Genomic DNA, 22702 nt, shown 5'->3' with positions numbered 1-22702 from the left:
GAAAAAACACAACCTTTCTGTTTTTTTCAAAAATGTACCGTACTAAAGGTTGAACGTTTTTCAATTCCGGAAAGGATAGAACTGGCCCTATATTGTGCAGTGGCGTATACAGAGTCCCGTGGTCATGTGGGAAGTTTTATATTGGTAGGACATCTCAGCAGTGGAAGGAACGACTGCATGAACACAAGTCAATAGATAAATCCCTGAGATATGAAACCAAAATAAAAATGAAAATTTTGACTCTGTTTTGACTCTGCACATTTTCGAAAATCCAGATCATTTAGTTCTCATTAAGGAGACAATTTAAATATCTAATTTAAATGGGCTATCACAATTTTTTAGAGAGACAATTGAGATAAAAATATATAAACAGGAACTTTGGAATAAATAGAGATACTGGAGATATTTACACAAGCCTAATTTAAAATAACTTAATATTAAATGATTCAAAATAATATTTTTCCTCGGTTTAAAGTAAAACTACTTGTCTGCATTTTTAATGAAAATCGAGTCCGTAGAGAAGCCGAGTCTATTGGCTAGAGAATTTTTGCACAATCTAATTGGTGAATTTGTCTTTCATTTATTCTGGTTTGTATTAATCTGGTCTATTTGTCTCTTGTGAAGTCTACTTCCAACGGTTAGATCTTTTTTCTTTTCTTTTTTTGCACTGAGGGCGACATGGCGCAGGTCCTTGTCGAAATACTTGCTTATTTTCTCTTCATGTTCACTTGACTGACTGACACTATCCTCGTTTTTCTCTATTTTTTTTTCTTTTTATTTTCTCTTCTTTGTTTCATACTTCGTGCATATACAGTGTGGTCTTAGAATGTAATTGTCGATCTTTTTTTTAGCTATTTGGGGTTAATAATTCCTAAATTAGCTCTTTGGAGTTTAGAATCAGAATGGTAAAAATTTCATCTATTCGTTTTGTCCACAAAAATGTTTCTAAATGAAGTGCGGCTCATTTAACAAAGACAGAATGTCAAAAATTGAGTAGTTATATTAGTTGAGACAGTTACCTATTCCCTCAATATATATGTTACCGTGAATGTTCAAAAATAGTGAATGTCAACCTTAAACTGTGAATGTATATAAATTCCAATACATATAAATTCCAGTAACACATATGTGATATACTATTTCGAAACATAGTTGATTACTATAAACTTCAAAGGTAAATTTTTCGAAATTTTCCATTGCAAGATAATGATATTAGGCAAGTCTTATTATTTTTTTATTCCAAATATCGACCTCAAGAAACTAATTAGTTTCTGATTTGACCAGCCCGTAAGCATTAATATTTTTTTTTTTTTTTTTAATCGAGCAGTCATACATGATCGGCATTTGTGCGTAGGTACGGTTAATCTATTGTAACTATTTTTAATTAAAGTTTCATGTTAAACCTTGTTGAATTCTGGAACTAGCAAATGCTTAGTAAACATAAAATTAGTAAATAAGTCCAAATAATTACTTACAGTGAAACCACTGGGTAACTGACTCGATTTCTCAGTAAAAAGATCATGTTACCTGAACTTAGGATAAAGAACTCACTTTTTACGATACCCTTGCAGGACCTGGTAAAATCAGCTTCTATCTCAAGAGTAGTGGGCTTCAAATTAATTAATGTGATGAAAGAAAATTCAAATGGATAAGAAAAATACATGACTTAATAAACAAGCAATTATTTTTGCGGTTTGAAACCCAGGCTTGAGGTCAAAAGCAGAACTTTTGTGACAACCCCATACAAGGGTTAAACTGGATTCAATTTACCTAAATTTCCGATTTTTGAATGATTCATAATACATCAAGTGGAAAAGTGCCTTCACAGCTACTTCAACTACAAGTAGGCATACTTCAGCTACGCCAAGGTGAAATAAAAAAACTACTAATAAAAAATATTGCAACTCGAAAACTTCATTCTTTTTACTGGCTTGCATTTTTGGAACAGCAGAGCCAATCGGGTGCAACTTGGCTTTTCTCTAATTTTATTGGCTTAAAAAGGAGGTGTTAGAACCAATCAGGTTTGAAAGGGATGGATTGTACTAATTTTCCTAATTTAGTAGGTGTCAGAAGTATGTTCCACGTAAAATAGCATATTAAAAAGAATAAAGCTTCAGTAGATGGTAAAATGATGAATTATATAGAACAAAATTCTCACCTAGACCTGGTGGCAAATGGCTACTTTTTGTATAGACACCAAATTGTGTTCGAGTTGATAGGTCTGAAGCAGGTCTGTTTCTTGCACTAGGAGGTATGTAAGCCTTTTTCGAATCTATAAGACAAAACTCGTGTAAATCATATTGGTAGCAACGAAGAATATATATATATATATATATATATATATATATATATATATATATATATATATATATATATATATATATATATATGCATATACTAGGTTATTTTGGACGCCAACTTCTTTAAAACAGAACCCTAAAAAGGTATATTTATTGTCACTGTATATACGTAATCACAATTACGCATGTATATTTGATTTAAGTTTGAAAATGAATCTTAACTCAAGACCCTTTGCTTAACTATGCAACCACTTGAATAATTCGTACTATTTTCGGAGCAGAACTATTTACCATCTCTATGGTACAGCACGCTCAAAAGAGTCGAAAGCGGCATTTGCTTATGACACAACAAAGCTTTAAAAACAAATATTGAATAAGGTCAAATTAAGTTATCAATGAACTTTAGGCGAATATGGCAAAATATTTTTCTGTTTAATTTTTTTTTTCGGATACCAAAAGGTATACCCTTGATTTAATGCTAAGACGCGAAATTTAATAGATGTTGTTGAGACTTGAGGCCTTATTAATTTCAACCAAAAGTAAAAGAGACAAGCAGGTAACCCAATACTCTTTTCTTGCTCGTTTTAAGATAGCTATTAAATAAAAAAAAACTAGTTTTTTTAACTGAAAGTAAGGAGCGACATTAAAACTTAAAACGAACAGAAATTACTCCGTATATGAAATGGGTTGTCCCCTCCGCAGTCCCTCGCTCTTTACGCTAAAGTTTGACTCTTTGCCACAATTCTACTTTTTAAAACAACTAAAAACTTTAGCGTAAAGAGCGTGGGACTGCGGAGGGGACAACCCATTTCATATACGGAGTAATTTCTGTTCGTTTTAAGTTTTAATGTCGCTCCTTACTTTCAGTTAAAAAAACTAGTTTTTTTTTATTTAATTTCTGAACGTTTTTGAATTAATCCATGTTTGATTTTGGCTCTCCGCACATAAATTATTGAAATGAAATTAGTATATTAATTTTTTTTTGGCTAAATGGCTTTCTCTTAGTTTTGATCAGACGATTTTGAGAATGAAGGGGTGGGGAAGGAGGCCTAGCTGTCCTCCAATTTTTCGGTTACTTAAAAAGGCTACTAGAACTTTTAATATTCAACGAACGTTTTTATTAGTAAAAAATATACGTAACTTAAGAATTAACTTACGTAACAAACTTTCATATTCTTATATTTTTATTATGTGTACGAGGGGGTTTGTACCCTCGTTAATACCTCGCTCTTTACACTAAATCGTAAGTTTTGTTCCAATTCTTTAAGAATGACCCCTGAATCAAATAGGCCGTAGAATAAATCGTTGAAATCACTAAAAATATTTTAGCATAAAGAGCGAGGTATTTATCTCCTCCTAAATACCTCGCTCTTTATGCTAAAGTATTTTTAGAACCCTTCATATGCGTAATAATCTCTGTTTGTTTTAAATTTCAATGCTATTCCTTACTTTCATTTGAAAAAACGTTTTCATGTTTATTTTTTCATTGTTTTTTTTTATAGTAATGCTAGAAAATCCTGCGCCCTTTTCATTGAATTTTTTTCCCCCATGGCATATTTCTCCAAGGAAAGATCCTCCCACATAGCCCCCTCCCTCAACCCTACCCCCAAAACCCAAAAAATCCCCCTGAAAACGTCTGTACACTTCCCAATAACCATTATTATATGTAAACACTGGTTGAAGTTTGTAACTTGCAACCCCTCCCCCAGGGACTGTGGGGGAGTAAGTCATCCCCAAAAACATAGTTATTAAGATTTTCGACTATGCCAAACAAAATGGCTATCTCAAAATTTTGATCCGTTGACTTTGGGAAAAAAATGAGCGTGGGAGGGGGCCTAGATGCCCTCCAATTTTTTTGGTCACTTAAAAAGGGCACTAGAACTTTTCATTTCCGTTAGAATGAGCCCTCTTGCGACATTCTAGGACCACTTGGTCGATACGATGACCCCTGGGAAAAAAAAAAAACAAAAACAAAAAAACAAACAAATAAACACGCACCCGTGATTTGTCTTCTGGCAAAAAATGAAAAATTCCACATTTTTGTAGATAGGAGCTTGAAAATTCTACAGCAGGGTTCTCTGATACGCTGAATCTGATGGTGTCATTTTCGTTAAGATCCTACGACTTTTAGGGGGCGTTTCCCCCTATTTTCCTAAATAAGGCAAATTTTCTCAGGCTCGTAACTTTTGATGGCTAAGACTAAACTTGATGAAACTTATATATTTAAAATCAGCATTAAAATGCGATTCTTTTGATGTAGCTATTTATATCAAAATTCAATTTTTTAGAGTTTTGGTTACTATTGAGCCGGATCGCTCCTTACTACAGTTCGTTACCACGAACTGTTTGAAAACTAAGTCATGGCCCAATTTCTTTAAGCCAAAAAATGTAACATGTTCATTGCAGTCCTGGCTTAATTTCCTTCAAGAACTACAGTCTCTTTTTTGGAAAGTTCAGGGTGGAAGAAATGTCCTTCCAATTTAGAATTATTACGGACTTGCTTTGAATTTTGCCAGAATCCGGTTCAAACCATGCCAATGGCCTTCAGAGTATAATTAAACCCGATAAACTTATTTATAAATATACATATACCCTTTCTTAGAACTATTGAATTTAGCTTGATTTTTTGGCAAATAAGGGGGGAGACATGTTTTATATAGAGATACAATGACATTGAAAGTCAGATGGGGGGGGGGGGCTTCATGGCGAAATCTTGACAAAATCCTAACATCGTAACAAAATAAACAAGACAAAACAGGTATAAAAAGTAACTAGAAGAGAATTCTAGTTAATATTAGCTATTTCATTGTAATTAAAAATTCTACATTTATTATTCAAAGTTTCAGAAATCAACGATCAATTCTTGTTCTTGTGTTGGCTAGAAGTAAAACTTCATTATTATCAAACGGTTCGTGGTAACGAACTGTAGCAAGGAGCGACCCGGCTCAATAGTAAACGAAACTCTAAAAAACAAAATTTTGATACTAATAGATACATCAAAAGAATCAGATTTTTATTCTGAATTTAAAATTTAGTCTTACTCATCAAAAGTTACGAGCCTGAGAAAATTTGCCTTGTTTTGGAAAAAAAGGGGAAACACCCCCTAAAAGTTATAGGATCTTAACGAAAATCACACCATCGCATTTAGCGTATTAGAGAACCGTACTGTAGAAGTTTTAAGCTCCGATCTACAAATATGTTGAACTTAGTATTTTTTGCCTGAAGACCGATTTATTTGTTTGTTTTTTGTTTTTTTTTTCCAGGGGTGATCGTATCGACCAAGTGGTCCTAGAATGTCGCAGGAGGGCTCATTCTAGCGAAAATTAAAAGTTCTAGTGCCCTTTTTAAGAGACAAAAAAATTGGAGGACACTTAGGCCCCCTCCCACGGTCTTTTTTTCCCAAAGTCAACGGATCAAAACTTTGACGGAGCCATTTTGTTCAGCATAGTCGAAAAACATAATAACTATGTCTTTGGGGCTGACTGACTCCCCCACAGTCCCCGTGGGAGGGGCTGCAAGATACAAACTTTGACCAGCGTTTACATACAGTAATGGTTGTTTGGAAGTGTACAGACCTTTTCAGAAGGGTTTTTTGGTTGGGGAGGGAGGGTTGAGGGGAGGGAGCTACGTAGGAGGATTTTCCCTTGGAGGAATTTGTCATGGGAGAAGAGAAATTCCATGATGGGAGCGCAGGATTTTCTAGCACTATTTAAAAAAAAAAAAATGAAAAAATAAATATGAAAAAGTTTTTTTTTCCCTGAAAGTAAGGACCAGCATTAAAACTTAAAACGAACAGAGATTATTACGCATAAGGGGGGTTCATCTCTTCCTAAATACCTCGCTCTTTACGCTAAAGTATTTTTAGTAATTTCAACTATTTATTCTACAACCTTGGTGAGTCAGGAGTCAATCTTAGACTTGGGAGAAAATAAAAGCTTTAGTGTAAAGAGCAAGGTATTAACGATGGGGCAAACCCCCTCATATACATAATAAAAAAATACGAATATAGAAGTTCGTTACGTAAGTTAATTTGTAGGTTACATATATTTTCTACTAATTAAAACGTTCGTGAAAAATTAAAAATTGTAGTTGCCTTTTGAGGTAACCGAAAAATTGGAGGTAAACTAGGCCTCCTCCCCCACCCTTTTTCTCAAAATCGTCTGATCAAAACTAAAAGAAAGCCATTTAGCAAAAAAAAATTAATACGCCAATTTTGTTTTAATTATTCATTTGCGGAGAGCCAAAATCAAACACTCAAATCAAAAATGCATTATTCAGAAAAACGTCCAGAAATTAAATAAAAAAACAAGTTTTTCAACTGAAAGTAAGCAGCGACATTAAAACTTAAAACGAACAGAAATTACTCCATGTATGAAGGGGCTGTTCCCTCTTTAGCGTCCCGCTATTTACGCTAGTTATTTACTGTTTTATAAAGTAGAATAGAGAGAAAGAGTCAAACTTTTATTCACCATAGTGGAAAAACCTATTAACTATGTCTTTGGGGATGACTTACTCCCCCGCAGTCCCCGTGGGAGGGGCTGCAAGTTACAAACTTTGACCTGTGTTTACATACAGTAATGGTTACTGGGAAGTGTACAGACGTTTTCAGGGGGATTTTTTGGTTTAGGGGGGAGAGTTGAGGGGGGGGGGGGTTACGTGGGAAGATATTTCCATGAAGAAACTTCTCATGGGGGGAAGAGGATTTCAATGAAGGGGGCGCAGGATGAACAATGAAAAAATTAACATGAAAAGTTTTTCCTACTGAAAGTAAGGAGCAGCATTAAAACAAAACGAACAAAAATTATTACGCATATGAGGGGTTTACCTCCTCGTAATACCTCACTCTCTACGCTAAAGTATTTTTAGGAATTTCAACTATTTATTCTACGGCCTTTGTGATTCAGAGGTCATTCTTAAGGAATTGGGATAAAATCCAAGCTTTAGTGTAAAGAGCGAGGTATCGACGAGGGTTGAACCCCCTCATATACGCAATAAAAACATACAAATATAGAAGTTCGTTACGTAAGTTAATTCGTAAGTTACGTATATTTTTTACCAATGAAAACGTTTGTAAAAAATTAAAAGTTCTAGTTGCTTTTTAAGTAATCAAAAACTTGGAGGGCAACTAGGCCTCCTCCCCCACTTCTTTTTTCTCAAAATCTTCCGATTCATTGCAATTAATTAATATGGAAATTTCGTTTTAATTATTTATGTGCGGAGAGCCAAGATCAAAACATGCATTAATTCAAAAACGTCCAGAAAGTTTTTTTAAATGAAAGTAAGGAGCAACATTAAAACTTAAAACGAACAGAAATTATTCCGCATACGAAAGGGATTTTTCCTCCTCAACGCCCCACTCTTTACGCTAAAGTTTCTTACTGTTTTAAAAAGTAGAGTTAAGAGAAAGAGTCAAACTTTCGCGTAAAGAGCGAGGCGTTGAGGAGGAAAAGCCCCTTTCATATACGGAGTAATTTCTGTTCGTTTTAAGTTTTAATGCCGCTCCTTACTTTCATTTAAAAAAAAACTTGTTTTTTTATTTAATATTATTAAAGAGCTGGGGTATACACCCCCTTTACTAGGATGTAACATAATAAAAGTAAGAAACAGCAAGTAACAGCATTAGACTTACATTCTATAAGCGTGCGAGAAGCTTCAGCAAAGTTATAGCCCAAACTGACTTCCATTGTCATTGTATCTGTATATAAGATATGTCTCCCCCCTTATTTGCAAAACAAATCAAGCTAAATTCAATAATTCTAAGAAAGGGTATATGTATTTTTACAAATTGGGTTTAATTATACTCTGAAGGCCATTGGCATGGCTTGAACCAGGTTCTAGCAAAATTCATAGCAAGTCCATAAGAATTCTAAATTGGAAGGACATTTCTTACAAGTGATAAAATAAGCACTAAGTACGACCTTATAATCATAGCCTAGTATTCATGATCTTCTGCAGTAGTGGCAGCTCTAATACAGGCCAGATTATGGGTCTAGATAACGACAATTTTTTCGCTTAACATTCCGTATTTTTGTAAATCTCCATTACGTGGTCCTCTTTGATCCAGATAGAATTGATGGCGGCTACCTCAAAACGTTAGAAACAAAACTTCAGAAAGACGATTAGAACGAGGGGAAAATACTTAAATCTTAACAGAGAAAATAAAAAAGAAACAAGTTTTTTTTAAATGAAAGTAAGGAGCGATATTAAAATTTAAAACGAACAGAAATAAGAACGAAAACGACGTTAAAGTTTGACTCTTTCTCCCAAGTCTACTTTTTAAAACAGTAAAAAAAACTTTAGCGTAAAGAGCGGGGCGTTGAGGAGGAAACAGCCTCTTTCATATACGGAGTAATTTCTGTTCGCTTTAAGTTTTAATATCGTTCCTTACTTTCAGTTAAAAAACTTTCAGTTTTTTTTGTTTAATTTCTGAACATTTTAAATTAAGGCATGTTTTGATTTTGGCTCATCGCACATGGATAATTAAAACAAAATTTGCATATTAATTTATTTTCCTGGCTAAATAGCTTTCTCATAGTTTTGATGGGATGATTTTGAGAAAAAAAAAGCGCGGGGGTAGGCCTAGTTACCCTCCAATTTTTTGGTTATTTAAAAATGCAACTAGAACTTTTAATTTTTTACGAACGTTTTTATTAGTAAAAATATACGTAACTTAAGTAACGCACTTCTATATTCGTATTTTTTTATTACATATATGAGGGAGTTCACCCCTTGTCAATACCTCGCTCTTTACACTAAAGCTTAAATTTTGTCCAAATTCATTAAGCCACAAAGGCCGGGTCACCCGTGAATCACAAAGGCCGTAGAATAAATAGTTGAAATTAATAAAGCTACTTTAGCGTAAAGAGCAAGGCATTAGGAGGAGGTGAGCCCCTCATATGCGTAATAATTTCTGTTCAATTTAAGTCTTAATGCTACTCCTTATTTTCAGTTGAAAAAACTTTTCTTAGTTATTTTTTTCATTGTTCTTTAAAAAATGCTAGAAAATCTTGCACCCCCTTCATGGAAATTTTTTTCCCCTATGACAAATTCCTCCATGGAAAGATCCCTCCGCATAACCCCCTCCCCCCAACCAAGAAAAATCCCCCTGAAAGCGTCTATACACTTCCCAATAACCATTATTATGTGTAAACACTGGTCAAAGTTTGTAACTTGCAGCCCCTCCCACGGGGACTGTGAAGGAGTAAGTCGTCCCCAAAGACATAGTTATTGGGTTTTTCGACTATGCTGAATAAAATGGCTATCTCAGAATTTCGATCCGGTGACTTTGGGAAAAAATGAGCGTGGGAGGGGGCCTAGGTGCCCTCCAATTTTTTGGTCACTTAAAAAGGGCACTAGAACTTTTAATTTCCGTTAGAATGAGCCCTCTCACGACATTCTAGGACCAATGGGTCGATAAGATCACCCCTGGGGAAAAAAACAAAAAAAAACAACAAATAAACAAACACGGATAAACATCCGTGACCTGTCTTGTGGTAAAAAATGCAAAATTCCAAATTTTGTAGATAGGAGCTTGAAACTTCTACTGTTGGGTTTTCTGATACGCTGAATCTGATGGTGTGATTTTTGTTAAGATTCTATGACTTTTAAAGCGTGTTTTCCCCTATTTTCTAAAATAAAGCAAATATTCTCAGGCTCCTAACTTTTGATGGGTAAGTCTAAACTTAATGAAACTTATATATTTAAAATCAGCATTAAAATGCCATTCTTTCATGCGTTACTTTTTCGGTTACTTTTGAGCCGGGTCGCTCCTTACTACAGTTCGCTACCAAGAACTTTTTGATGGATGTGAGGTAAGGCTAAATGAGATATGAGACCCGGGCTAAACATATTGAAGAGGACTATATTCATTCCTATTCTTCTCCCCCCCCCCAAAAAAAATATCCGTTAAAAAATACAGATTACCACAATTTCAGTCTCCACTCCCAGTTTTTTTAGCTTTGTATTTCTCCCATACATTTTTTCCTTCTATGATTATTCTTTTCTGGGTCACCAATGATTGTATTTTTGGGCTTAAGTTTCGGCACATAATTTAAATTCAAACGAGTCCGACAAAGACAAAGCAAAAGTCCAGTTGAAACGTTACTTACTCAATGGGGATTATGCATTAGGATGATCGGAGCTACCCTCAAAAAGAAACCTCCTCAAAAGCGAGTGTAAAGCTAAGTTTTGAATGAAGAAGATAAATTTCTTATCCTCCCCAAGGAAAACCTATCGCTGCTTCCATGTTTACATATGCAAATAATGTTTGTTTTTACATATGGAAATGGATTCACCTTGTTTTGTTGCGTATTCAATACCAGGTACTTGTTCAGTCACTATTTCCTTTTCAGGAAAAATGCCTTCAGGTATGGGTTGCAGAGCCACTTGATAAAGTTCGTCTCCTTCTTCAACCTTGAATTCATACTGTAAACTGCCGGTATAATGCCAAATTTTAAATCTATAAAAGAGAAATATCAGTAGAAACACCTTAAATATAAGCATTACGAAAACATACCTGAGTGACAAACACACCTTCAGGCTTCACAACTAGAAAAATATCTTATGGGAGATGAAAATTGTTGTACTCATAACATATATTCTATTAATAATCATGTTAAGACTAGGGCTAAAAAATAATCTACGAACTGAATACAAAAGTTTAAGAATAACTAGTAGGGAGGGTTTTTTCAAAAAATAATGATTATATATGATATAAAAACACATCGAATTCGGTAAATGCTCTTTTTAGATTTGACATTGCTCTTTACCGCCCCTGAAGATCCAGGTTCAAAATCCTGTACATGCCTTTGGTTGTCCTTGCTGCATATTACATAGAAAACAATTACTCTCGAATTTGACTGAGAATATTTACTCCAGCCATGAGAACAAATGGTTTACGTTACTTCGACCAAACTAAATGATTTGCCTATCCTCTATATAAGTATCCAGAATTTTCGTCGCAAAATGTTTCGCTTCCTTCAGCATTTCAAACGTTTACCTGACTAGCAAAAAGGCTGATTTCGCCAGCTTTTTGTGACCTGCGTCTACTCGCTCGTGTCTTCAGTCCTCACCCATGTTCTATCGTGACATTACATCATTTTTTTGTGAATTGTTGTTGTAAAAATAAAGATTCCAATCCATATCTTTTACGGGGGGAAAGATCGAGTCTTCGGCCCTTAGTTTTGTCAATTTGTTTCAGCATCATTTTCTGCTTTTAATCTTGCTGTTTACGAGTTTTTTCAATACTGGGGAGTTGTCAGCCCCACGTTCAGTGTTTAACCTATATCTTCCAAATTATTTGACAAACAAAAGAATGTGTTTTTAAAACTGTAAAATTATTTAAGTTCTAAAAACAAACTATCCTTGACTACTACAAACATATCACTCCTAAAGTTTTGTGGCAATCCTAATGAAACCTACTGTATAATAAGACAATCAAAGTTTCGCTGGGTACAATAGCTTCAGACAACCAGGAAGTACGACACCATGCATACTTCATAAACATACCTACTGAGGAATGATGTAGGATTAAGACTAGGATTAGGGATTTAGGGATATCCTGGAACAGTTGAAAACTAAACAGGCGAGTTTAAAAGTTGAGAATGTTGAAGATGGACGGGATAATTTTAGGAAAATAATTTGCGAATTTGCTGATGGTGTCTTAGGGAAGAAAGTTGGAAATGAAGCTAGGATTATAAGTGAAAAAGCTTTATGTTAAGAGGAGGGGGCTTGTACAGGAATTATCTGAGTGATAGATCATTTGAAAATAAAAGGAATGTAAAGAAATTTGAGAAAGCACTAGAATATGAACTAAGGAGGTGTGAAGTGGAGGCCATGGAAAAAATTGCCGAGGATCTGGAAGACGCAGCCAGACGGCGTAATAGTAAAATACTGTACTGGTATGTTAATGAATTGTGAAAAAATAGTCAATCTGGACTTTTCCCAATTAAAGATAGAAATGGGGCCACAATCAGTGATAAGGAAAGCGTTAAAGAGAGGTGTGCAGAACATTTTGAGAATGTGTTAAACCAGGATTGAGATAAAGGAAAAGATATAGAGGAAAATGAAAAAAATTGTGACACCTTGGATGTGATGAAAGATTTATTTTGTGAGGAAGAATTAGTGACAATACAAGAATGATTAAAAAACAATAAGGACCCAGATGCGGATAGTGTGGTAAATGAGTTTTTTAAATATGGTGGCAATGAGGTTAGAAATAAGTTACTGAACATTATGAAATGATTTTTAAAAAAGTGGAAAGTAGTCTACCTTGCAATTTAAGGAAAACCCTAATTAAACCTCTGTATAAGAAAGATGATAAGAGTGAGTGCGGTAATTATAGATGAATTAGCCTAGCCTCTGTAGGTAGTAAACTCCTTAGTATGATGATACTCTTTAGACTTAGAGATGCTTGTAGACAAAGTTTTAAACGAAGAAGAATGCAGTTTTAGGAAGGACAGAGGATGTATCCACTAAATTTTCACTCGTATGTTAAAATGTCGTATGTCGTACAGTGTGGGCAAAATGAATGAGCTCTTAGAGGTTTCACGAGTTCAATGAGCTAGAATAGGTTTTAAAATTAATGTTACGAAGACTAAGTCACCAAGGTTAGGAATAAGTAAAGATGAAAAGGTGACGTTCGATAACGAAAAGATCGATCAAATGGACAGCTTCACTTACCTTGGTAGTATTATTAGTACAGACGCTCAGTGGCTTGAAGATGTTAAATAGAATAGCCAAGGTTAGAATATTTTTTCACAGTTGAAAAAAGTTTGGAAGAATTAGAAAATAAATCTGCAAACCAAGATTAGAAAGCTCAAAGCTACAGTGATGATGGTTCTAAAGCATGGGCGCTCCAAAAACGGAGGAAGATTTGCTAGATGTTTTCCAGAGAAACTACCTACTGATTGTTTTTGGGTAACCGATTGACTGACCGTATTTCAAACAGTTGGCTCTACGAATAGTGTGGTTCAATCCAGCTTTCTAAGGCTATAATGAGAAAAAAGATGAGATTGCTAGAGCACGTTCTGCGGATGAAAGACTTAGAGCTAATCGTCTAGAGCTACCGTCTAGAGCTGCGGAAACTGTCTAGAGCAGGACGGCCACGGATAGGGTGGGAGGATGTCATAAAGAAAGACTTAAGGGAAATGGAAACTTCCTGGGAGGGTTTGAAGAGGGAGGCTTTGAATAGATTGGGATGGAGGAGGAGCGTGCACAGCTGTATTGGCCTCAGGCGGCTTGATGCTGCAGTGAGTTGTTAGCAGTAGCAGTATTGGGGATTAAAGGACAAATGATGCAAGGTTGCTAACACCTTCCAACAATATAGCGCATATTTCCTAGCTTAGTGTGACTGAAATCGAAAGAAAATTGGTATAATTTTTGCATAAAAATCCGCTTTTCGAAGCATCAAATGACCTAAAATAGGTCCTTTTTCATCAAGGCTTAATTTTTTCTTTTTCATTATCCATACTTGGGATGTATGGAACAATATATTTAGGATTATACGCCCTCCCTTAAAAAATGCTACCTATTCATCCCACCCCCTTCTTTCAGCCTCTTTCGTGCGTTCTACATACTTTTGTAGCGTACGTTACATTGCAACCATGCTATTTTAACTTACACTAAACAATATCTTTTTTCTGTATCTATACTTTTACTCGACATGTGGAAGTATGGATGAAAAAGGGGGTCATTTGATGTATGAGTGTGAAGAACTGATTAAGTTGAGAAATAAAATGTATAGAGAGTGTAGGTTTTGTGAGAGATGGTTAGTGAATGTGAGGAGTGGTGTATGTTTTGCAAGTGTTAAAAACTTAGGACGATTTCTCAGGTTTGCAATGGAATACAGAAGTAGATGTCTGTGATTTTTGTTTTTCTTTGTTTATGTAATGTCAATTATTTAGAAGTGAATTTTCTTTTTTGTTTTGTATTGCCATGGCGCTATGTCTGTTAGTGCAATAAAACTTAGTTCGTTACTTATCCTTTCTTGATGACTTAAGACTAAATACTGGAAATTTACAAAAAAAAATTCTTTCAAAAAAGTAATTTGTTGAAATCAGTCAAAATTATTATTAAACAATAAATATTACTTAAAAGCCAGTTTATTGATGAGCAACGAGGGTGAGCTAAAAGGATACTAGAAAGTATCCTTTCTAGGGCTATAATGAGAAAAAAGATGAGATAGCTAGAGCACGTTCTGCGGATGAAAGACCTAGAGCTAATCGTCTAGAGCTGCAGAAACCGTCTAGAGCAGGACGGCCACGGATAGGGTGGGTGGATGTCATAAAGAAAGACTTAAGGGAAATGGAAACTTCCTGGGAGGGTTTGAAGAGGGAGGCTTTTTGTCACCAAGAGAATTCTGTCACCAAATGCAAAGTAGTTCGTCTAATTGTTTGTGATTTGTCGAACATTTTTGAATTTCTGCTTTTCTGAAGGAGTTACAAAAGACAATGATTTCTGAATATAAAGACAAACATGAATGAAAGACGGGTATTTCAGTATTAGACATCGGAAAGATAACTTCGAAGACCACACTGCCTTTCCATGACGAAAGTAAAACAGTTCAAAATATGGATGATACCTTTTTATTGACAGTGAAATATAAAATTATTTAATTGGATATTTCGAACACATATACAGTGTTCATCATCAGCAGTAAAACTAAAAGACATGAATAAAAATAAACAGAATTTATACCTAATAAACTTATTACATATAGTTTATTGCTCTTATTTTTTTCAATGCAACAGCCGAGGCAAATCTCCTTGACCTTTTCGGTTCCGGTTCATTAGATTTAACTGACGTATTACGTGGACAGAGGTCATAGCTCTTAGGTGAAGTGATATTTACTTTAATTGACGAGGTTGCTACAACATCATAATTCCTTTTCATCGTCTTTAAAGCAAAATACCAAACCTGAAGATTTCACGTCGGCCCTCGCGGAGCATATCTTTAATTTTCCAAATCATTTTATTTTGTTTGAAAATGTTTCTTTGATTTCTAGGGACCAAGGTTTAAAGCAAACTTTCAGGGAAACAATCGAAATTAAAAAAATTCTATTCAAGAATAATTCCATAAACAGAGATACAGGTGAATTTGGATTGAACTCAATTTATGATAATTTATTGAGGTCAAATAAAGTAAATATCACTTCACCTAAGAGCTATGACCTCTGTCCGCGTAATACGTCAGTTAAATCTAATGAACCAGAACCGAAAAGGTCAAGGAGATTTGCCTCGGCTGTTGCATTGAAAAAAATAAGAGCAATAAACTATATGTAATTAGTTTATTAGGTATAAATTCTGTTTATTTTTATTCATGTCTTTTAGTTTTACTGCTGATGATGAACACTGTATATGTGTTCGAAATATCCAGTTAAATAATTTTATATTTCACTGTCAATAAAAAGGTATCATCCCTATTTTGAACTGTTTTACTTTAGACATCGGAAAAGTTTTTATCGCTGTAATCTTTGAATATTCTACCTTTCCTCTTTTCAGACAGTTGAATGACCGTTGCTGCAGTTGCTGCAGCCTAGAAAACTGCAAACCAAGGCTTATAAAAAAACTTACAACCAAAAGCTTACGAACAAGTTTTGAAAAATAAAATTGCTATTAAGGAAAATTCATCATCTATATCCAGTTGAGGAGTAAAACTAATATTTAGTTTTTCATAATAAAATAAATGATTACATTTTGATTAAATAAAAGTTTATTGCGAACGCATATTTGCGAGAATTTTGAGCAAGAGCTTGAAAATCCTCAAACTCCTTAAACTCGGTCAACGAATTGAAATGGAAAGTGCACCCTTGGATCACCGTGGTCGAAAACCCTTAATCAGACGTTTTCAGCCCCCTCTCCTTTTGAAGAACCGAGAAAATCATATTTATGTTTGTATACAGAGATGCCACAGTTTTGAAACTATACTCGATCATTGTAAATCGATCTCGCTTTATCTTTTATTATTTCAAATAGAAAGCACCTTTTCAAACTGTGAGTAAACTCACTGTGCCTATAAAACTCTATTTTTACTTCTCAGTTGCATCCACTCTACAATCTCTACTAATAATGTTACATAATTAAATAAAGCTATCTTTCCGTCAATTTTCTCGTTACTTGACACCATCCTTCTATCTTTATCTTTCTTACCATCTTTCTTTATCCTAATTTAAGCGACTGAATCTTCAAAATACGTATCTGAACGTGATCCAGTCTTTGTCAAAAAATTGTATCATATCTTAGTGGTATCAAACAGTTCATGGTAATCAAACAGTTCGTGGTAACGAACTGTAGTAAGGAGCGACCCGGCTCAATAGTAAACGAAACTTTAAAAAATGGAATTTTGATGCTAAAAAATACATCAAAAGAATCGAATGCTGATTCTAAATATATAAGTTTCATCAAATTTAGTCTTTGTCATCAAAAGTTACGAGCCTGAGAAAATTTGTCTTATTTTGGAAAATAGGGGGATACACCCCCTAAAAGTCATAGAATCTTAAAGAAAATCACACCATCGCATTCGGCGTATCAGAGAACCTTATAGAAAAAATTTCAAGCTCCTATCTACAAAAATGTGGAATTTCGTATTTTTTGCCAGAAGACAAATCACGGGTGTGTGTTTATTTGTTTTTTTTGTTTTTTTTTTCCAGGGGTCGTCGTATCGACCAAATGGTCCTAGAATGTTGCAAGAGGGCTCATTCTAACGGAAATGAAAAGTTATAGTGCCCTTTTTAAGTGACCAAAAAAATTGAAGGGCACCTAGGCCCCCTCCCACGCTCACTTTTTTCCCAAAGTCAACGGATCAAAATTTTGAGATAGCCATTTTGTAATAACTATGTCTTTGGGAATGAGTTACTCCCCCACAATCCCTGGGGGAGGGGCTGCAGGTTACAAACTTTAACCAGTGTTTACATATAGTAATGGTTATTGGGGAGTGTACAGACGTTTCAGGGTTTTTTTGTTTGGGGGTGGAGTTGAGGGGAGAAGGCTATGTGGGAGGATCTTTCCTTGGAGGAATATGTCATGGGGGAAGAAAATTTCAATGAAAAGGGTGCAGGATTTTCTAGCATTACTATAAAAAAACAATGAAAAAATAAACATGAAAAGTTTCTTCAATTGAAAGTAAGGAGTAGCATTGAAACTTAAAACGAACAGAGATTATTACGCATATGAGGGGTTCTAAAAATACTTTAGCATAAAGAGCGAGGTATTTAGGAGGAGATAAATACCTCGCTCTTTATGCTTAAGTATTTTTAGTAGTTTTCAACTATTTATTCTACGGCCTTTCTGATTCAGGGGTCATTCTTAAAGAATTGGGACAAAACTTACGATTTAGTGTAAAGAGCAAGGTATTAACGAAGGTACAAACCCCCTCCCATACGTAAAAAATAAAAGTTAAATAAAAAAAAAAGTAAAAAATAAAAGTTCTAGTTGCCTTTAAGTAACCGAATAATTGGAGGGCAGCTAGGCCTCCTTCCCCACCCCTTATTTCTCAAAATTGTCTGATCAAAACTAAGAGAAAGCCATTTAGCCAAAAAAAGAATTAATATACAAATTTCATTTTAATAATTTATGTGCGGAGAGCCAAAATCAAACATGCATTAATTCAAAAACGTTCAGAAATTAAATAAAATAACTAGTTTTTTTAACTGAAAGTAAGGAGCGACATTAAAACTTAAAACGAACAGAAATTACACCGTATATGAAATGGGTTGTCCCCTCTGCAATCCCTCGCTCTTTACGCTAAAGTTTGACTCTTTGCCACAATTCTGCTTTTTAAAACAATTAAAAGCTAGTCTTTTTTTTTATTTAATCAAGATGAATCTATGACAGGTATGTAGATATGAACATTAGCTTTCAAATGAGTCATTAAATGTCACCCTACAATCGTAGAGTAGACTGCTAACCTTGATGGAAAAAAAAGTGGTACAGATCACTGCTACCCATCAAAAAAAAAATCCTTGTTTTCCAAAAAGGGGGTTAAAATCTCCAACGCAGTGCTTTGGACCGTGGTCGTTTTAATGCTGCACATCCATTTCGATATGTCACTTTTTTTCGAGGAATTTCAAGCACTTTTTCAAAATTCTCCAAAATTATTTCGGGAATAAACGTTTACTACCAATGTAAAACTATGTAACAGTTATCATTTCTGAACCACTTTAACCTAGACTTTTTTCTCGCTGGATAGCCTTTTTTCAAAACACATTCTTAAATTTTCTGTTACTATAGGCTGTAGTTTCTTCTTTAGGTATCAGCCACTGCTGCAACCATGATTAATTTTCAGCCTATCCTGGCATTCTGAACTACCAAAACCTCCAAAAATTAAATCATAAAGCCTTTTTTTTTACTCTTCTAAAGTTAATTTTGGTCACGAAAGCCAACGCCTTTACAATGTAATATTGCAGTATAGGCTACCGAAGGTAAATCCTCTTGACGTCTGAGACATAAATAACTTACCCGTTATTTACACGAAGCCGCGGAGCAGTTGTTCCAGTTATGAAATGTTCTCCGTCTGCAGCCCAGCAGAGATAAGTTACATCGGGAATTTCAGCTTTAAAGATCTGCTTGTGTCTTTTTACGTCCCATATTTCCATTTTTCCAGAAATGTTGCCAAATCCGCCAAGCATAAGCAGTGTTCCCGTTGTTAAGGTTCAAATTTCTTAAAAATCTTTAAATTAAGATGGGTGATGTGAAATTGAGAAAATAAGACCTACGTTGACTGAAAAAAAAACAGCCATAGTTGCAATGTTAAAATAACTTCTAAATTGCATGTATCATTATCGTAAAGAAGAATAAAAAGAGAAAAAAGATGAAACAAAGTTGCAAGGCTAGGACAACAACTAAACTGTTATCATCATTAGTAAAAAGGTAAGCATCATTATTATAAACAATAAAGATTAAAGAAATGAAGAACGTGACTGAGCTTTCAGGGCCAATAAAATACCGAATGAAACAAGACAAATATTTCGACAGGACAACGTCAGCGCTACAATTTTCTGAACGCAAATGCGGACAAACCAAACCAGATAAAAATATAATGATAAAAACAGACAACACAGAAAGCAAAACAAAAAAAGACCCAAATTAGAAGAATAGAAAAAGCCAAACAAAACGTAAAAGAAAGAAAACAGATCAAACCAGAATTAACAAAATTAAAAACTCCACAACCTAAAAAAAACCTAAATTCTAAACCGAGTGATTCAAGTGACAAAACCGTGCACAAACAAAAAATGTTATCGCAGGCCAATGTAGTTTACAAAATTGCCCTTATTATTGTAAAGAGAACATTAAAAAAATAAAGAAGAAAGAACAAATAGGAACATTATTGAAAGGAACAAGAACCGTAGTTACAATCTTGTTTTTATTGGTTTATTGAATCAGCATATACAACTTATGCATGTCAACTTATACAAGGGAGACTTGTTGATTTAAAAAAAGGAATTAAAAACGCAAAAATTAGGAAAAAAGAAAAGGAGAAAGTAAAGAAGATTATAAAATTGTACAAATGAAAATACAGAAAAACGGGCATAGAATATTTCGGCTTCACGTCCGGATGCCCTTTGACACAAGAAAAAAAATCATAAATGAAACGCAATATATGGAAAAGGGGAGAAAACAATAAACAAACTCACATCTTAATCATTTCCAACTATTAGGCTATCAAATTGGGCTATCTCTCTGGTATATCACAATACAATAAAGCGAAAAGAAATATTTATAATTTTGTGTCATTTATAGTGTGTTTTTGTCCACCGTCTTGTTTAAAATATTGAACTCGTTTTTCTATATTTTCATTTGAATAATTTCGTAAATGGAAAGGAGGTGTGGTCTAAGAAATTATTAAATGATGATTTTGATATTATCGAAAATCGAAACGACTACTAAACTGTACACACCATTAATATAAGGAAGAACGTTAAAAGAGAAAAAGAAAAACACAAAGAAGAAAGAGAAAGAAGGAGATTGAAAGAAGAGAGAATCAAGAGAATGTATGAATCATTGCTCCGACAGACAATTGGCTGTAACGTTAAGACAACTACTAAATTGCGCGCATCATTAGAAAAATTTCAACAAGTTACAAGCTAACATTGTAACTAATTTAACATAAATGTACTTTTTAGGATAAAAATTCGACAATACCATCAAATAGTCCGAAAATTTTAAATTCTGGAAATCATTTTCCTCAACATCTAGCTACTTTGGATTTCGGTATTTGCTTAGAAAAGGAGAATTAGTAATATAACGAGAAGGATAGCAATGAAATGAAAATGTACTAACAAACAAAAGCTATAACCCCCAACACATATATGGCTAGAAATAACTATATCTTCGGCAGAAGCAGTGACTGTTAATTCTCTAGAAATCAGCAACCCTGGAAATTAATCTCTAAAAATATATCTATTTCGATCTTAGACGATTTTCTTTGAAAAAAAGAACCAATGAAGAAATTAGGAAAAAAAATGAAAGGAGAAACTAATGAAAATTATTATATTTAACCAATATGAGATTCATTCCGCTAGAAATGCCAATCTTTGACAACAGCATCGATTGACGATTCTTCAGTTGGGACGGGGGTCAGTGGTGTGACTCTGTAAGCTTAGCCAGAGTCGACCCAGCTCTAAATGGGTACCTGGAGAAATCTGGGGAAGGTAAACAGGAAGGGTGTGCGAAAGCACAGGATGGCTGGCCCCCAGCCCCCCATTGCACTTCCTGGCTGAAGGGCCAAGAAACGGAGATCAGCACCGCCGGTACGGACTGTAAAGTCTAATGCCGTATCCTTTACCTTTGTTTTTATTGAGATTCCACAATAAAAATTTATTCCGTTAGAAAACCCTAGAATTTAGTTTCCTCTGATATTTTCTCTGCAGAAAATTACAGTGTTTTGCTTTTTAAAAGGAATCACCAACTAAGTTTCTGGAAAACGTATTCGATAGGTGAAAGTATTGAAAATATTATTGATTATAGCAACTATTTTATATACCACGGGGAAGAGTCGAGATTTTGGGACGTGGCGGGGCTGGTCAGTATTTTACATTTTTTTAGCCATTCTTCTCAAGTCACAATAGTTTAAAGAAATTTAATATGGTACGTAATATATAGTGTTTAATATATGGATAGGTAGATGGATCAGTTCGCTCTAAAGCTGTACATTTTGGACATATTCTTTCTTTTGATTTTTTTACAGAAACGTGGCAACATTGCCACCAACGATAAGTTAAGATGGCAGTTTTCTTTTGTTGTTTTTTGTTGTTTTTTATCAACACTGCACGGTTCATAAACAATTCCTTGTTGTAAAATTGCCAAGAAAATTACCTTTTTCACTGTTGAACCCGCCGCCCCCTCTCTCTCTCTCTAAAATATTTTAGTTCAATATATAAGTTCTCGTAAAAGACATAGATTTCTAGCGTTATTGAAATCTTAACAATTTTTTTCGGAGACAAATAAAAATACTGAGAATAAGCCACATCACTGTTGCCTATCAAAATAGTATTTTCACACAACAAAACCATTTGAAACCGCACTTAAAAGGCTCCAGCGAATTTGGCTTCTGAGGCCAAAACAACCAATGCCAGTGCTTGTTTGAAATCTTTAATATGAAATAAATAAAATAAGAAAAAGGCGGAAGGCATAACAAAAACCACCATGGTTTTCCCTTAGCAAACTTTCTGAAGATAAGACATGAACGATTGTAATAATCAAAAATTGTTCATCGTGTCCTTTAGAGACCTAATAAAAGTTTCCATGAGATTATTTGGATAAATCACGAATAAAAATGAGGACACTCTCGCAAGTTACAGCAAGTAACTTGTAAATGGCAAGCTGCAGGCAAATTGCACAATCAAAAACACGACAAGAGGAATACTTCTATAAATGCCTTCCTTTAAATATTGATAAGGGTCTTCCTGTCGACATGATTCTTCTTAATCTGTCCAAAGCATTCGATAAGGTCTATCATGAGGTCCTCATAATGAAACTGAAGGCTGCAGGTGTCAATGAAGGTGTTGTACAGAGGATTATGGGCTTCCTCTCTAAAAGATCACAGATTGTCAGAGTTTTTGATTCACAAGGATATCCTCATTTCTCTTCTCCCACAACTGCATTAAGTGGCGTGCCCCAGGGCACTATTTTTGGACCAACACTTTTAAACTTCTATGTCAACGATCTACCCACCCTTCTTTCAAATCTTATTACCCTTTATGCTGACGACTCAAAAATAGTTGGAAAAGTGGCTACTCCCTCTGACCAGCAATCAATTCAAACATATCTTGACAGTCTAGGAATATGGGCTAACATGTGGCTCCTTACTATAATGTTGACAAATGCCATGTAATCCATTTTGGCAAACACAACAAACATCATAAGTATTTCCTTCAAGACAACTTCCTTTCTGCTGTTTTCGATGAA

The 22702-nt window shown here is 34.6% G+C and overlaps 1 protein-coding gene across 1 annotated transcript in view; it reads right to left on the bottom strand.

Moving 5' to 3' along the window:
- Nucleotides 1–22702, bottom strand: part of LOC136035488 (eukaryotic translation initiation factor 2A-like) — a 117349-nt gene that overhangs the window by 39135 nt on the left and 55512 nt on the right. Inside the window, exons 9-11 of the mRNA XM_065717318.1 lie at nt 18755–18930; nt 10595–10758; nt 2159–2272 (exon numbers count right to left, since the gene is read on the bottom strand). Of these exons, the coding sequence (XP_065573390.1) occupies nt 2159–2272; nt 10595–10758; nt 18755–18930 (454 nt within the window). The remainder of the gene's footprint in view (nt 1–2158; nt 2273–10594; nt 10759–18754; nt 18931–22702) is intronic.

This window comes from Artemia franciscana, chromosome 2 (genome assembly GCF_032884065.1).
Source record: "Artemia franciscana chromosome 2, ASM3288406v1, whole genome shotgun sequence".
NCBI classification, from domain to species: Eukaryota; Metazoa; Arthropoda; class Branchiopoda; order Anostraca; family Artemiidae; genus Artemia; species Artemia franciscana.
Note: the sequence above shows the minus strand (reverse complement) of the source record. Positions and strands in the feature narration are given on the sequence as shown.